General features: G+C 49.5%; 1 protein-coding gene across 1 annotated transcript; it reads left to right on the forward strand.

The window, feature by feature from the left end:
- Positions 1-4897: 4897 nt before the first annotated feature.
- TMEM211 (transmembrane protein 211) lies at positions 4898-12575 on the forward strand. Its single transcript, XM_006185761.3, has 4 exons — positions 4898-4983; positions 8486-8703; positions 9486-9624; positions 12088-12575. Exons 2-4 carry the CDS (start codon positions 8503-8505, stop codon positions 12339-12341), a joined length of 594 nt encoding a protein of 197 aa, XP_006185823.2. The 5' UTR covers positions 4898-4983; positions 8486-8502; the 3' UTR covers positions 12342-12575.
- The last annotated feature ends 5034 nt before the right edge of the window (positions 12576-17609 follow it).

The following is a 17609-nucleotide window of genomic DNA, read 5'->3' on the forward strand; positions in this document are numbered from 1 at the left end:
AGTCAATTAGACCTTAATAAATTTAGAGAGAGGAAAAAACATCACACTGTGTGGCTTCAGGAGAATTGGCAGGGAGCTCTCTTACCTCCTCTTTCTCTCAATTTGTGTGTGTGTAAGATGAAGGCACTCCAGTTACAGGAGATTTACACACCATATCCATTGTTTCTTTTAGTCCGCACTTCTGAAGTAAGGATCACCACCCCCTTATTTTACCAAGGAGCAGCCTGAGGCTCCCTAAGAGACTTGCCCACAGTGACAGAACCCAGAAATGGTGAGGTGGTGGCCCCATGAGGTCTTAATTTTTGAATAATCTCCTGCATCATTTGGTGCCTTGAGAACAGGGAACAATGGGACCCAACTCAGTGGCTTTTAAATATGACTGCCACTCCCAGGGTGGGGACTTCGTGGTAGGGGACTAAGAACGGCTAGACTGAAAGTTAAAATCCCTCAAAATCCACCTTTAAGCAGGGCCTTTACGTGATGTGTATGTCATACGAGCAAAGGCAAATTCATTGTTATTGTCTGCTGCCCTTTCTAGAATTTCTGGAGGCAGGGCTTTTGTCTCTTCCTGATTCTCAATGCTTAGAGCAGGGCTTGGCACAGAGTAAGTGCTCGATAAATATTAAGCTCAATAAATATTGGGTTAAATGCAAGAATGATCAGCTGCTGATAGGATACCCTCTGCTACTTCTCCTCCCTAACCTTATCGGAACTTTCTGTCTCTCCCCGGCAAATCTCAATTAACCAGAACGCGTGGGCTGAGGATTCTGCTGAACTGGATGTCTCTCAGCTCCCCAACCTGCTTAGTCCTCTATCTTGGCACCTCCTCTCCACCCCAGCACTTAAACAGGGGAAGGGAGAAGACGGTCCTTCTTCTGCCACCCCTCACAGAAACCCCAAACCTAGATGTGTCCCCAGCCCTAACCAGCCTACCCCCCAATTCTAGGCCACAAAAGATGCCCTACCCCAATTCCAGGATCAATTCTTCTACCCAAGCTTTGAAGGGGACTCCCAAAAGTGCCAAACTACAACTCCCAAGGGCCTCCTGGCCCCAGAAGGGGCGGGACTTCCTGGTTCAGCCCCACCTTGGCTGATTCTCTCCCTGCATTCCAGTGTCATCCCTCCCAGGTGAGAGCCTGCCAGCCGGCACACACCCAGAGATTACACCCTGACCAAAGAGGTGTCAGGTTGTATGTTGTTTTCAGAGCCAACACCTCAACCCCGACTCCCAGCCCTGGCTTTTCTCTTACTGTGGGTAGAGGACAGTGCCACCTGGAGACTTTCCCAGAATCCCTTCTCGGCCGTCATCTGCCCCCTCCTCCGGGAAGTTTGTCCTGATTTGCCAGCTCTGCTCTTAGACTCTGGCAACACTGTCCAACTTTCTGCAATGATGGAGATGTTTTATATATATGCCCTGGCTAACATTAGCCACAGATGACTGTTGAGCTCTTCAACCGGTGTGACTGAGGCACTGCATTTTCATTTCATTTCATTTTAATCAATTTAAATCTAAATAGCCATGTGTGGTACAGCTACTGAATTGAACAGGATAGCGCTAGAACTCACATACTCCTTGGCAAAGACCGTATTCATGCGTTTTTACTGGTGTATATTTCTCCATTTTGTTTCTCCTGTAATTTACCTATTTCTTGAGGGTGAGCGCTAGTACGTTCTAGTACGTTCTTTGAAATATTTTCTCTCAACCCCAGGCCTTTGCCCGTGCTGTGCTGTCTGTCTGGAACACTTTGCCCTCTGCCTGCCCATCATCTGTAACAACTACATGTCCTTCAGGTCTTAGCTTTAATGTTAACTCCTCCAAGAAGCCACCCCTGACTACCACTGCTGACCACCATGCCTCACCCTCTGAATCTTCTGCCCTCCCCTAGATTCTGATGACATGATGACACTTCTCTGTCTCACTTTCTAAACTGTGAGCTCCTTAGGAGCAGAGATTAGTATAATATCTGAAACAGAGTTGACCTTCGTATGGTCAGGCCACTCGGGATGGCTGTTCTTTTGCTCCCTGTCCATCTCCTGCTCGACCAGTGCCTGCTTCACTTACATCCTACTCACATGACTGACCGTCCTTCATTCTTGCCCCCCACCCCCACCCCAGCCAGTGATTGTTCTTATCAAAGGGGCGTGCCCTTCTGCTGGTTTCCCTGGTAACCAATGAGTCAACCTGATGTCAATCCCCACTGTAAATGCTAACCAATCCCTCCACCGGGAGCGAAGGCTGCTGCCAGTCCTGCCTGCTGACAGCGCAGACAGTGGGGTGTCCCTCCAGGACCTTGCTTTAGACGTGTAAGATCCCCCTGTCCCTCAAACCACTGATGTCTCAGGCCTCTTTCTTTGGTCTTGAAGCTGGGGGTGCAGCCCAGTAACCCTCAGTAAATATTCCTGGAGTTTAACATTGAACAAATGTTTCCACGTGATACAGTCCAGTGCCTGGTTCATGGCAATGATACTAATGAAAGCTGTTATTTTTTGTTTTGTTTTGGTGGGGGGAGGTATTTAGGTTTATTCATTGATTTTATTCTTAGAGGAGGTACTGGGGATTGAACCCAGGACCTCATGCATGCTAAGCATGCGCTCTACCACTTGAGATATACCCTCCCCCACAAAGCTGTTATTTATTGAACCAAGACTTTGCCTGTGCTGTCTCATTCAGCACAACAACAATCCTACGCTCTATTTTATCTCTCTTTTGGAGATAAGGCATCTGAAACTCAGAGAGTTTAAGTAAGTCATTCAAAGTCACACAGCTAGGATCACGGTCTGGGTTGCCTAGAAAACAGAGCCTAAGGCAAAATTTACATGCTAATGCTTTATTCAGGATGTGATCCCATCTTAACAAGAGCGAAGGAAAAGGGACTGCCAGACTGGGAAGGAAGGAGAGCAAATATAAGACGTGCCTTATGATGGAGGTAGAGCGCATGCACGTGGTCCTGGGTTCAATCCCCAATACCTTCATTTAAAAAATAAATAAATAAACCTAACTGCTACCCTCCAGCGACACAACCCCCCAACAACAACAAAAAAAAAGACATGACTTACTGGGTTGGCCAGAGCTTTTCAAGAAAATACAGCCAGGAGTTCCGTCACTTAGGGTGTCTCCGGAGAAGCCACATGAAATGTTGCAGACATCCCATCTCCTGTCTCCTTAGTGACTGTTGGCCCAACTGCACATTTCTGGGCTGTGTGACCTGCACCCTCAGGCAGCCATGAGGGAAGCCAGTTCCACATCCGGAGCTTCACCTGAGTGGCTTCACCTGAGTGTGGAAGAGGAGGTGTCGCCCCACCTCCCAACCCCGCTGGGCAAGGGTCCAATCAGGTTGGCTGGACAACAGCTGGGGGTGCTGGGAGACCGAGCCAGGACTCCGGCCTCATCACCGCGGGCTGAGCTGGCCAAGAGGCTGCGGCGACTGACCTGGGCCGCCTGCAGCGGGAGGCGAGCGGGGGCTGGATGGTGTCCAGTGCGGCTGGGTGGCCGGGAAGGACGCGGCTAAGCACACCTGAGAAGCAGCACCCATCAAGCCGGATGGAGCTGGTAAACGTCAGAACTGGGACTCAGAACCAGTTCAGACTAACTCCAAAGCCCTTCTACAAACACTGATTGAAAGAGAAAAATGAATAAATATGTGGTTGAATGAATGGAAAAAAAAGCGCTGGCAATCATCTCTTCAAAACCCTTGTGTATTCCAGACGCTCTCATTTTACAGCAGGGAGACTGAGGTCCAGTAAGGGCAAGATGCCTTGACCAAGGCCACACTGAGTGTAGGTGCCAGAGCTGGGACTGAACCTCTGTCTCAGGCTTCACTGGACCCGCCTGCTTCTGACAGCACCAACTGGTGTGTCTTATTTATCACGTCAGCATTTATAGCATCACAGTGATGCCTGTTGTTCTCACCTGCCCAGCATCCATCCTCCGCTCACAGCACCTCGGTTTTCCTCCTAGAAACCACCCCACTCCCCACCTTTATTCCATGTCTCTCCAGTGCATTGAACCCCATAGCATGCCTACTCCAATCCACAGTCCCCAAATCCTAGTCCTAAGGCTCAGGACCTAGGTCTGGCCAATCAGAGCATCCTATTTCCCTGGCCACAATAACTGGTTCATGGAAGGGCATGTAACACAAGTTTGTCCACTGAGAGTTAGTCACAGCAATTGCGGCAACTATGTGCAAAGAGGAGCTTCTTTTCTCCATGGTTGCTAAGCCTGGAGGCACCAGAAGCCATCACTGTGAGAGAGAATCTGCCTGAGAGTGAACCCAATGCGGCAGAAAACAGAGCTGAGAGAAAGAGACATTACTTGTTCACCTGGATCCAGCTGTGCCTGAAGCTGTCCACGGAATTTACAGTTATGTAAGCCAACACATTTCCCGTTTCTAGTTGAGCCAGTTGGAGTTGCACTTCCACCACTTACAGCAAAAGACAAGACAAGCACCTACACTGAGCCAAGTTTTATGCTGAATGCTGGGGATAAAGACTTTTCAGATCCAGTGCCTGCTCTCTGGAAGTTCACAGGCTGCAAGGTAGATATTCAAATCCCAGAGAAATATCCCTCAACTAGAATTACCGAGGCAGAAATGTTGAGAGCACAGTGGCAAGAATTTCAACACCTGGTGTTTAATGTAGATCGGTTAATCCCTATTCGCACCTTCTCCTACCCAGGAAACACCGTAACCTCACCCCATCCTGATCTGGGGCTGGCTTTTCCCTCTTTGTCCAGCCCACCCAGCAGCCCCAGTGAAAGGCTGTCTAGATTTAAGGAACTAGGAAGGAAAACACACACACACACACACACACACACACACACACACACACCCCTCTCAGACCAGCTTATCACATGCCTGGGTTTTGTTCACCAGCCTGAGAGTTTCCTTCAAAAGGAAGGACACCTTTTACAAGGTCACAGACTTACGTTCAAAGCTGGAGCCTGAGAAGAAGTGACCAGGTTGGAGGGTCTTGACCAGAAGTGTGGTGAGTCTGGAGGGAGGAGTGATGTGGAGTCAGGAGTGGGGAGAGAGGAAAGTATTGTCCAGGGGCCATAATGAGCATTAAGGATCCACGAGCCCCTGAAATTACAAACAATATTGTGTGTGTGTGTGTGTGTGTGTGTGTGTATTTAAGCCTGCACGGGGAATGTTTCCATGATTTTAAATCATATTTTCAAAGGAGTCTATCACTCTCAAAAGGTTAAAGTCTAGGACGTGGCCATCCTTTTGCCAGTGGGTGACATAGTCTATTCAGGCTGCTGTAACAAAGTGCCATGGATTAAATGGCTTATAACCAACAGAAATTTGTTTCTCACAGTTCTGGAGGCTAGGTATTCCAAGATCAAGATGCAGGTAGATTAGGTGTCTGGCGAGAGCCCACTTCCTGGTATGTAAAAGGCCAGGAAGTGTGTCTTCACCCAGCAGAAGGGGCAAGGGCACTCTCTGGGGTCTCTTTTATAAGGGCATTAATCCCATTCACGAGGGCTCCACCTTCACGGCCTCATCACCTCCCAAAGGCCCACCTCTTAATACCATCACCATGGGGGTTCGAATTTCAATGTATGAATTTTGGGGCTTACAAACATTCAGTCCATTGCAATGGGGGAACTGAGACTCAGAGCTGTTACATGACATAATTCGAACCAGTGCACACAGCCTACTCATAATGGAGCTGGAATAGAACCAGAAATCCGGCTTACCTGGCCGTGCAGCTGGGAGAATGAAACAAAGGATTGGAGTCAAAGTCATCATCCACTCTGACTTGTCCATCTTCAGACCTCACCCTGGATGTCACCCTGTCTGCCCCCAACATCTCCCTGAGCTTTCTCTTGGTGTGCAACTGTGTCTGTTTGCATCTGTAGATCGATGGGTGGGCAAAATACACATCAGACTTCACTTAGGCTAGCAAACCGGCCCCTCCTGCAGCTTCGCCATCTCAGTAATGGCAGCTCCCCCCGTCCCAGCTGCCAAGGTCAAAAGCCCTGGAGGCATGCTTGCCTCCTCATGGTCCTTCACACTCCAAGTCCAATCCATAAGTAAATCTGGTCAGCTTGTCCTACCTTCGACCTTCAATATAGATCCAGAATCCAAACATTCCTTGTCCCAGGACATCCCAAGGCATTAGCAGCCACCTCTAAAGTCCCCGATCCCAGTTCTCCTGCCGTGGCTGCCTATGGCTCTCCTGGGACCATCTGTGCTCCCCTGGCTGGAGCAGGGGGGAGGATTGACCAAACTCCAACCCTGGGTAGCCCCAGAAAACCGCTGGGGTATTTATTTGCCTTTTAAACTAATTCCTTGATATCACTTTGGGTTTAGGACCCAGAATCAGGAGCCCGATTCCTTGAGTTTGAGTCCTGGGTCCATCACTTGCTTCCTGAGGCTTCTCTTTGTCATCTGTAAAATGGGTACTACTCACCCTACCATGGAGTGGCTACAGGGCTTAAACTGAGTGAGGCTCTGAAAGAGTTTAGAATGGAGCCTGATGGGTGCTCAAAAATCGTCAACTGCCATTAACAGTTAAATGCCACGCCGGAGGAGAAAATACTCAATCCCTTTCAAGTTTCCCCTAGGTGGATTCCAGCTGATTGGAGACCAGCCGGATGTGGTTTCGGGTTATAATGCCTCATTTAAGTTTCTGGGCACCTGGACGATCAGTGTGCTTTTCCCAGGTGACATTGAGCACATTATCTGGAGAACAAAACTCCTTTCAAGGTCAGAAACGCCCGGAGAGGCACTGGGGCAGCCAGAGAGAGGCCGAATCATGGGCCTCAGTCAGCTCAGGGCTCCCCAGCTTCCTGGCTGGAATTACAGCCCTCAGGATCCTGCCAGCTCCAAAGGAGAGGCTGATTTTGTTGTAGAGGGAAAATATTTCTCCTCCCTCACGGAGCTGCTTCTCACTTGCCGGCTAGCTGCTGTGAGGTTTTTCTAATCCTGGGAATAAAATGTGTCTCCTAACCCTCCCCTACCTGCGTGGGCTTAGCTCAGCCCCGCCCCCTGCAACACACCTGCATCTGACCCCCTAGAACCTGCACAGCAACCCCAGCCCCGTTTTCCAGAGAGACGAGTTGCCCTCCCCGAGGTCATAGCGCTGGGAAGACTGGGATGTGGTTTATCTGCGTCTTTCTACCACATCACCCTGCTCAGCGATGGAACCTAACACTACCTGCCCCCCCGGGACTTCTAATCTGCTTGTACAGATGGAGAAACCGAGGCCCAGAGCAATGGGGCAACTTGTCCCAGGTCACACAGCTAGGAAGCGGTGGAGGGACTGGCCGGCCTCCAAGCCCAGGATTCTGGCCACGTTTGAAGTGCTGGCTGGGCTTAGAGTTCCCAAAGGGAAAGCCAAGGTTGAAAAGCACTGGTCCTGAAAGGTCTGTGTAGATGCCCTTGACTGTCTCAGCTGCTTCTGACACTGGGTATGCCCTTGGGCTGGCTCGGTCCTTCTGGGCCACACTTCTGACCATCAATGACAACACTGGCAATGAACAAGCCACTTTCCTGCCTCAGCCTCCCCATCCAACCTCTATGATTATTTAGGGAAGACCAGACTTGAAATCAACTCTCTTTCTCATTAACATACATTTTAAGTTTAAATGGATCACCAGTATGCTGCTAAAAACTAGAACAAAACCACTGCCACAAATAAAAGAAAATCCAGCCAAATTCCCCAAATCTCACTAGTCTCCGTCGCCTGCTCAAGGCTCCCCGTCTTCTTAAAAGGGAAGATTGACAGATGGTTGGGAAGTGTTTAAGATCTAGCAGCTCCAACAGAGACTTTCTCCTTTATGTAAAGAGGATTCAAGGCGAATGAAAACTAAGTAACTTCTGGCATTCTATAATTTAGAGACGTTTAAGCCTGGGTCCGAGTACCACGTGGACATCCCCCAAGGATCATTTCCAGCCCCACAAAAAATGACAAGATAGAAAACAGTGTCATTTACATACGCGAAAAATACACACATACTAAACAATATCTATTTTGTAAAAATACCTCCAAACAAAAACATACACGGTCAATAATTAAAACGGTCAGGGATTGGGAGGAGTTAGCTGATGGATAGTGGGTTGTTCAAAACACAGCATCCGTGTGATTTTGAAAAAGGTGCCCCCTCTGGATACAAGCAGACCTTTGGACAGTGCAAAGCTTGATGGGCAGAGCGAATGTATGAAGGAACAAATGAATGAATGAATGCACCATGAGAGAGGGGGCTTGCCTGGACCCGTGATGATTATTTCCTATGAGGACTGTTTGTGTTTAAAGGTCTGTTTAAGCAGTAACATTTTTTTAAGATTTGGGGTCTCTGCTTGCAGGACTTGTTAGGGCAGCGCCCCCACCCCCACCCCAGTTAACACCTCCCGTTGCATCCCAGGTCGAAGCCGGGATTGATGAGCTGAAGGCAGGACCAGATCCCTGGCTGGTGGGGGAGGGGGACCTTTGCCAGCCCCTGTTTCTCTCCTTCCACTAATCTTGCCCGTTGACCCCCTAGGTCACTGACAGTCCCTGATGGTGGGCAGCGTGTGGGCAGCTCTGGGACTTTCCCTCACCTGCGTCTCAGCCTTCAGCCTTACCTCCCCTGCCTGGTTCCAGGCCCCCACCTTCTCCTTTGGTGTGCTCACCTACTGCTCCTGGCCCCATGGTGACAGCAGGAACCAGAGCTGTGGGACCTTCAGGTCCCTGGATGACATTCCTGACTTTGCCTGGAAGGTGAGACTTGGGCTCACTGTTTCACTGGGACCTCGGAGGGCACTCTTAAACCCATCAGAGCCACCCCACTCCCCCCAAAAAAAGCCAAGTTCTGCCCACCTCCCTTCCAGGCTCTAACTCTGTAGGTGTGGGGTGGGGTCTGGCTATCTGCATTTTAGCAAACACCCCAGATGATTCTGAAGGCAGCTACCAGCCAGTCCAGCGCCTTTGTACAAATTAGGAAAAGGGTGTCCTTTCTTCGGGACACTGTACTGCCATCTGCTGGAAGATTGCTGTAATTAATATGCAAACCTGTGATGACTCCCAAATGCGGCTCCTCCAGTTGTGCAGTGCACAACCTACACACACCTACCTGGTCATCCTTTAAGCACTGCTAGGTCTGAAACTCCAGCTAAGATGTTGAAGGTCTCTGTTGTGCTGCAAATCGCCAGATTCAACAATGGGGACAATGGGTGGGGACTCCCAGATTACACAGCCTTCAAAACGGATGATTTCAAAGGTGCCTCCCTTGGCGCACCTGCCATACAGCAGGTCCTCAATAAAGGGAGGGTGTGGCGGTAATAGACCGAGACCTTCATTCTGTCTCTACCGCTTAATTAGCTGTGTGCCCTGAGGCAAATGACCCAACTCCTTGTACCTCCATTTGTTTATATGTAAAACAGGGGTGATGATGGCAGAGACCTCGTGGGGTTTTGAGGACTCAGGGGCTGATCTGTAAGCAGAGAGAGCATAGGACTGCACCCACCCCAGACAACACCCTCCCTCCTTTCTTTTCCTGGCAGGTCTCAGCCACGATGCTCCTCGGAGGCTGGCTCCTGTTGGCCTTCAATGCAATTCTCCTCCTGTCCTGGGGCCTGGCCCCTAAAGGGCTCTGTCCAAGGAGGGGCAGTGGCCCAATGCCCTGGGTGCAGGCAGCAGCAGGTAAATCCACTGTCATATAGGAAGTGTTCCAGACCTGTTTGTGGAATGAATGAGTGGATGGATGAATGAGTCTGTAAACAGAATCTTGACTGCTGGTGGAAACTCAGAGATAAACCCTAGGATTGCAGACTATTCCTGGTCCTTTAACAAGCCAGAAATTGGGGGTAGAGAATGGCATTGTTAACATTACCCTCTCCTGCCCTCAGCCAAACCCAGTCCTAACAGTCTATCCCCTTTGTTTCTCTCCTATCCATCCACTTTGCATCATTTTTACTGGAAACACCATATACAGTAGGGTAGGTTGTGTACTGCACAAGGGAGTCCAGCTGAGGGCTGAGAGCTGCTGAAATCTAGCCTATGCTCCACTTGCTAAGCTGTGAAACTGCAGCGCTACATCTGCCCAGAAGGGTTGCTTTTCTCCAATTCACACATGGGCTTTGGAGGATCTAGCTCAGGTCTTGATTGTAACCCTCATCCAATTAATTCTCCACCATCTCTCACCTGGGTCAGAGGTGACCGCCTCACGGGTCTTCCTGCTGCCACACTTGCCTGCTACAGTCTGCCACACCCTGGCCAAGTGGGTCCTGTTAAAACTGAAATCAGATCGCGCCACACACATTGGCTTATCCACATTCCTATGACTTCCTGTTACCAACGAGGCTCTGCTGATTAAACCCGCATTCCCTCACCGACGTCATCTCTCGCCTTCTCTGCCAGGCTCAGTGTGCTCCAGCCACACTGGCTTGCATTCTGTTGCTCATACACGCCAAGCTTGTTCCCTCTGCCTGGAATTCTCCCTCTACAGATCTTCACATCTTGCCCCTCCCACTTCATATTCTGCTCAAATATCACAGACATCTTCCATGACCTCGAGGTAAGGGAGCTTCCTTCCCCTTAAGGTCTCTTTCTTCTTAACTTTGCTTTGTATTTTTCATGGCACTTACCTGAAATATCTTATCTGCCGCCTTGATTATCACACCTCTCTTTCCACTAGAACGTCAGCTCCATGAGGGCAAGGACACATCTGCCTTGCTAGCATCCAGCACCTAACACAGTGCTTTATACATAATAGATGCTCCCTCAATATTTGTTGTATCAATGGATGGGGATACAGTCTTTGTTCTAAGCTACCACAGTGTCCAGTAGGAGTGGGTGCATCAGGCAGTTACAACTTGACGGATATTTGACACAGCAGGGATGAGCACAGGATGCGAGGAAAAACTCCTAGAGGTAGACCCAATGTGTGGGGGGTGTTAAGGAGGGCTTCCTGGAGGAGGCACCACTGAGCTGAGTCTGGAAGACTCAGTGGGGATTAGCCAAATGCAAAGGGCATTTCCGGTAATGGGAAGATCAGGGGCAAAGGCGTGGAGACAAGAGAGCAAGGCTTGTGCAGGGAACTTCAAGTGGACTGGTGTGGCTGAAGGGAGGCTGGGGGGGTCACATGATTCTCCTGCACTGGGAGTGCCTTGAAGATGAGGAAGTGTCTCAGTATCATTAGTGCCTTCCACTGCGCCTCAGATTTTGATGAATGAATGCAGGATGGATGGGATGGGTGGGTTGGCGAATGAATGAAGCAGTGGGATGGGTAAGTAGGTGAATGAACTGATATATTAGTAGAGGATGGAAGAATGGATAGATAGATGGAGGGATGGGGAAAATGGGTAGACTGGAATATGGATGGATGGATAGATGATGGATGGATGGATGGATGGATGGATGGATGGAAGGACTGGAGGTGGGGCAGGTGGCTAAGTGGGTGGTTGGATAGATGAACGGGTGAGTGAATGGCTAGGTAGACAGAAAAATGAAGACAATGAGTGGCTTAGAATATGGTTGAATGGATGGGTGAGTAGATGAACAGATGGGTGGAAGGCTAGTTGAGTGATAGGTGGATAAAAGGATAGACAAGACAATAAATAAGTGAGTGGATGGGTAGATGTGTTGCCGGAGAAGGAAATATCACCACCACATGAGGGTGCAAGCAAGTTTATTTGGTGAGATACACGCTCCAGAGGCAGAGTGCCGGCCTTCTCAGAGAGCGAGAGTGGCCTCAGGGCACGGGGTGGTCGGTTTCCACGGGCCGAGCAATTCCACGTGCTAATGAGAGGGGGAAATACTCTTGCTCTTTCGGGGAAGGGTGGGGATTTCCAGGGACTGGGCCACTGCCCAGTTTTTGGCGTTTTATGGTCTGCCTCGGCACTGGCGTGGCATAAGGGGGAGTGATTTTCAGCATTATAATGAAGGCGTAATGAACTAAAGGTCAGTGACTGGACTCTTCTCAATGCCACCTTGGTTCCAGCCGGTTCCAGCCTGTTCTTATTGCCCCTTAACAGCTGCGCCTCTTGTCCATTTCTCTGCCTCTTTCCCTCCCGTCTCAGCTGGGTGGGTGGGTGGGTCCCGGGATGGACGGCCAGCCCAGAGCCCCCTGACCGACACACTGGTTTTCCTTCCTGCTGTCTCTAGCCACCGCCACCATCGTGGGCCTGCTGGTTTTCCCCATCAGCTTGGCTTCCCCATTCGCCAAGGAAGTCTGCTTAGCCTCCTCCGTGTACCACAGTGGTCAGTGCCAGCTGGGCTGGGGCTATGTGACCGCCATCCTCAACGCAGTCCTGGCCAGCCTCCTGCCCATGATCAGGTGGCCCCACACAACTGAGGTCCAGAGGAGGACCATCCTCTTCTCCCGAGACGCTGACAGCATCATCTCGCACCAGAAATGAGCAAATAAAAATATCCCAGGAGGAGCAAAAAAGAGCCCACGCTAGAATTGTATGAAATCACTATGCACCCAGGTTCAAATCCCACCTCTGCTGCTTCCTGGCCGTGTGACCTCAGGCCAGACACTTCACCTCTCTGGACCTCAGGGGATGCTTCTGTGAAGTGGAGGGTGAAATACCTTGTAGGGTTGTTAGGAAAATTAGCTTGAGATGCTGTATATATTGTATGTATGTATTGTAGCACAATGCTAAGCATAGCATTCAATAAACTTTAGTTACTATTATTGTAATCCCTACCTCACAGGACTGTGGTGAGAATAAAATCTATTAATGAAAAGTGCCTAGAGGCAATTCTGAGTCCATGGTCTTCACTCAAATACTACCTCTTTTAATGGGTATGTGCACATTCTCTCTCTTCCCTCCCTTTTAAAAACTCCTCTCCTCTTGAAGAATTTGAAAATTACTCATTTTCCCATCAAACATTTTGTGGGTACCCATTATAGATAAAAGTTGGTCCTGCGTTGGGGTGGGGAGGGGAGGACAGGCGTTAAGGACTTGTCTCAACCCTCCATGCATATAGTCCCACTGTTGTGGAAAGTTCACTGTTAACTTGGGGTGCATGAGGTGCCCCACGATCCAGTCCCAACCTCTCCCTCTCAGCTTCTTTCTTATCACCCACTGAGCCCTGCACCTCTCCCTCCAGCCATACCGCATCCTGAGCCCACAGTGGGTCTCTTCACAGCTCTACCCCTTTTGCACACATTGCTTTCTCTGCCAGGGATGCTGGATTCAGTCTGTGGCTTTTGCCTATCACGGCCCATTCTTTGGGGGCAGCACCCTGATCTCCCCTTGGGAAATAACCCTCAGCAACTCTCGGACCGCTTCAGACATTACGATGGACAAATGAATCCTTCTAGCCAACCAAGCCTGGTCAGACAGGCTGGGTCAGAGATAGGCATGGGACCTATATGAGCCGGCATAGATGAGTGGAGCCATGAGATGGAAAGAGATGGAGGTCTATGGACTTCATTTGAATACCTGGATCCAGCCATGCCTGCTTCCCCACCTGTAGGAGGCACGGGCACAGGCAGCTCCAGGCCAGCATCCCTCTAGCTTGACTGTTCCAGAAGAATGAGTGAACTGCTCTCTTCCCAAGGAAGGAATCTGATTGGCCAGGATGGGGTCATGTGACAACTCCTGGAGGGGAGGGGCGTTTCAGTAATCTCACTAGGCCACATGGTTAAGTTATAATGTAGGAGATATAGTTCCCCAGAAGATGGGAGAAGTTGCTGGTCCTAGAATGGGGCAAGGATGCTGGGCAAGCAAAAACATTCAATGTCCAACTCTCCCTTTAAGGGAAGCTTTATCATCCCCATTTCACAAAAGTACAAACTCAGAGAGGTAAAGTCACTTGCCCAAGGCTGCACAGCTGATCAGTGACAGAGCTGGGATTTGAATACAAGTCTGTCAGACTCTGTGATGGAGGCAAAATAACACCTGGATTTATCATCTCTGCCCCGACCCAGCTCATCAAACTCTTTTGGCTTTAAATGTTCAACCAAGAATATCCATAAACAACACTATGTGATTAGGGCAATTCTATTCTTTGGAAAACACACAGACCACAGAGAATGCAGGTTGCATTCATCTCTCAGAAAAAAAAACCAGGACAACTTGACAGCTTTTTGAAAAAATTAATAGAATAACAGAAAACCCAGGAAGCCATCACATGATGTTTAAATCGATTTGAAGACCAGCGGTGGATTTCGAGTGTCATCAGGAACACTTTGATGTGAATCAGGCTTGTGTGGGAAGATTCCTGGAGCCCCAAGCAGCGTCACAGTGCCAAAGGCAGCAAGTAGGTGCCACGAAGGAGAAGCCCAAACTCAGCTTCAGATCACCCACCTGTGCTCAGGATGAGCCGTCTCCTCTCTGTGATAACCTTACGATGGCCCCAAGTCCCCTAATTTTCTCTTTGAGCAGTTTCAGCAATGCCAAAGGGGGCAATTCTGCAGCGTGTAAAGCAGGAGCATTTACAGAGACGCTGTCTTTATTTGCCAAGAGACAGAGGAATCCGTCTGCCTGATTTTCTCTTCATCACAAGAGGCGTTTGTTTTTCACAAGGAGCCCTGCGCCTACCAAGGCTGGAAACCACTGTGCCCGTGAGTCCGAATCAGGAAAGCTCGGAAGATGCTGGAAGATTCCTGCATAACACCCTGATGTAATGGAAAGTCCCCAGGGAACTGCATGGTTCTGTGCGTCATTCGCATTCTCCTAAGGTTGACTTAGCAAAGGACTGGCAAGGTGGCACTTCAAAAAGGATCAAACTGTGCTCCTCTAGGCTCAAGCTCTCAATGTGCCCCGTGCCTTGAAAGCTAGCAGCACAGAGACCCGAGAGCCCTTTCCTGGCTCAGTAGAATCTGACGCAAACCGCGGAGTCAGTGTGGGATTTGCTCCTGCCAGGAAGTGATGATCCCGCTACCCCAATCTCCAGGTGCTCCATCACAGCCCAAGAGGGCTCAGAGCTCATCCCTTCCCCAGTTCTCCTCCAGCAGCCACAGTCTCTCAGGTTTCAGAGACTGCCCTGAGAACCTGAGCCAGGCAGATGACGGGAACTCGGGGAAACTGAGGTCCCAACCAGGAAACCATCCTCGGGGATGTTAGGGACAGAGGGTCCCAGTGAAAGAGAGGAGCCAGGACTGAATCCAGACCCAAGGGAGGCATTATTATTCCCAGTTCACAGAAATGAAGACTAAGGCTCAGAGAGGTAAAGTTACTTGCCTAAGGCCACACAGCCAAGAAGTGACAGATTTGGGATCCCAAGTCATTGCTCCCCAAACAAGTGGACAAGAGACAGAGGTGATGATTTTAGTTGGCACAGCGAGCAGATCATTCCCATTTCAGTTCTCCTTTAAGTCCTCCAAGAAGAGAGGCTTATCTGGGGCTAGCATGTCTTTAGTGCCTCTCCAGCCCTCATGACTTCTTAACAGCGAGCGAGAGAGCAGGCTTCAGAAAGCCTTTGGTGGGAAATAGTATTTTGGCAAGATAATAATATTGATTTTTATAACTATCTTCTGTTCATGCAAATGATCCTGACTTTCCATCAGTTTGAAGTTTAAAAGGTGAGCTGATTCAAGGAAAACTAGTAAAGATATAATACTTTACTAGTGTTACACAGATACGGTCCAAATCATAAAGGTGGACAGCAGGTGACTGGAGCTTCGGGGATGCTGTCATAAAACTTGGGGAGAAGACTCATTGAGTGATGGGTCTACCATCTCTCAAACTCGAGCCATCTTTGATAAGGAAAGCTCTTCCCTCCCACAAGCCAAATGGAAAGCTCCAAGTGAAAAGAAAATGGAGCGTGGTTTAGAAGAGAGATGGTCAAGCAGCCAGAGGACCTTCACACCCCAGTGTCATTCTAAACGGGAACAGCATCATTCAAGGAGAACACGGGTACACAGACAAATACTCGTGGCTACAAGGAAAGGAGGCAGAAGGGGGAGAGAGAGAGGAAGGAGAGGAGAGGCGTAGGAGGGGCGGGGGAAGGAGGAGATAAAGAAGTGGAGGGAAAGAGGGAGGAGGAAGAAGAAAAGATGGGAGGAGGAGTCTACCGTGACAGTTTTGCATCACACACACACACACACACACACACACACACACACACGGCAACAGAGACCCCTTCTCCAGCCTTGCGCTGAGTCCTGAAAATGTGTCCAGTGGCCCGAGACTCATTTTCTCACAACTATGCAAAGTGCGAAAGCACATATTTAGGGAAGTTTTTACAAACGCAAAAATATTCTCTTAGGATTTTTTTCCCCCATAAACTCTACCGTCCATCATCGTAAGTCAATAGTGCATCTAAGCGCCTGTTTGTACACTCGGTACCCAGGTCTGGCAAGGCCAGGCAGCTGCAAACAGAGTGGTGCCCTCCCGGAGGAGAGCCAGTGTACCAAGTTGTGGGTGGAGCTGGGGAAATGAGACCAGTGGCTTCAAAGGATGGTCAGGATATCGGGACCATGCTTTGCTCTCAGAAGTTTCCCCCAGAAAGAAGCAGCCCCACCTGCCCACTGCTGTGTGGCTTCAGACTTACCTCCGCTAGGAATCTTCCAAAAAAGTGGTGACTGGGCTCCCCCCAGCTGCCCATGCCACCTGAAACTCCTCCTCTACTTTGCTGGCTTACTTGGAAACTAACTTTTTCTATGTAAAACCTGAAATCCTGATGGGTGCACATTAGATTAAATCAAGCATCGCTTCTGCAGCAGAAAACCGTAAGTTTCCCTTGACCCACGGTCAGAGGCTGCTGGGGTGGAGATCCACGCAAGGTCTCCATTGCCCAAGGACTATGGTTCAGAACAGCGGCCATGAGTGGGCATTGTGGGTGCTGTCAAGATAAGCTGATGGTCCATGGGAACATTAGGGGTGACAAAGAAGCTACCCCAGCAGTGGGGACACAGTTGAGGCATCAACTTAGAAGGATGCTCTTTGAGTCCAGTGGCTGGCCATCTAGGGACCCCTCTTGTGCACGGACCTTGGGGTACACGGTAGACTGTTTGCGTTAATGGCCTCAATTGTTTCCCTGCCTATATTGACAACCCTTTTCAATGTCACTTTTCAAAGCCTCCCATCAACTGGTGGAGTCTATTTCTCCACCCTTTGAACCTGAGCTCAGCCATATGATGTACTGTGTCCAACAGAATATGGTAGAAATGACTTTATGCCAATTCCAAGCCCAGCTCTCAAGAGGCATGGGACAATTCTGCTTGCTTTCTTAGAAACTGCCATCTTGGCCTTGTAAACAAGCCTGACCTAGCCTACTGGAAGATGAGACATACACTGCCCAGTTTCTCCCACTGTCCTAGCCAACAGCCAGCCAACTGTCAAAAGCAAGAGTTTTTTCTGGCTGGCCATCAGCTGACCACAGACACACGAAGAAGTCCAGCCATGACCAGAAGAACCTCCCAGCTGAACCAAGCCCATACTGTTGACCCACAGAATCACAAGCTAAATAAATGGCTGTTTTAAGCCACTAAGGCTTGGGAGGGGTTTGTTACGCAGCATGACTTACGTACCAACTAACTGATACAGAGGATGACATGTGATTGGCCAGCCTTGAACTTCCTGGGGAAAAGCCAGTCAGCTATCAAGAATCTGTCCATCTCTGGGTCTGGGTCACAGGGGTGGAGGCGTGGCATGGGGTGCGAGGACACAATCTTCAGAAGTGAACATTTCTTTCTTTCAAATTAAAAAAAAAATCCCCAAATACAGAAA

Source organism: Camelus ferus, chromosome 32 (genome assembly GCF_009834535.1).
Source record: "Camelus ferus isolate YT-003-E chromosome 32, BCGSAC_Cfer_1.0, whole genome shotgun sequence".
NCBI lineage: Eukaryota > Metazoa > Chordata > Mammalia > Artiodactyla > Camelidae > Camelus > Camelus ferus.

Excerpts from the sequence above, each read along its gene's own strand:
- TMEM211 (XM_006185761.3), top strand. The coding sequence starts at position 8,503 with ATGGTGGGCAGCGTGTGGGCAGCTCTGGGACTTTCCCTCACCTGCGTC. Across the intron at positions 8,704-9,485 it reads TTCCTGACTTTGCCTGGAAG|GTCTCAGCCACGATGCTCCT; the intron begins GTGAGACTTGGG and ends TTTTCCTGGCAG. Across the intron at positions 9,625-12,087 it reads CTGGGTGCAGGCAGCAGCAG|CCACCGCCACCATCGTGGGC; the intron begins GTAAATCCACTG and ends TGCTGTCTCTAG.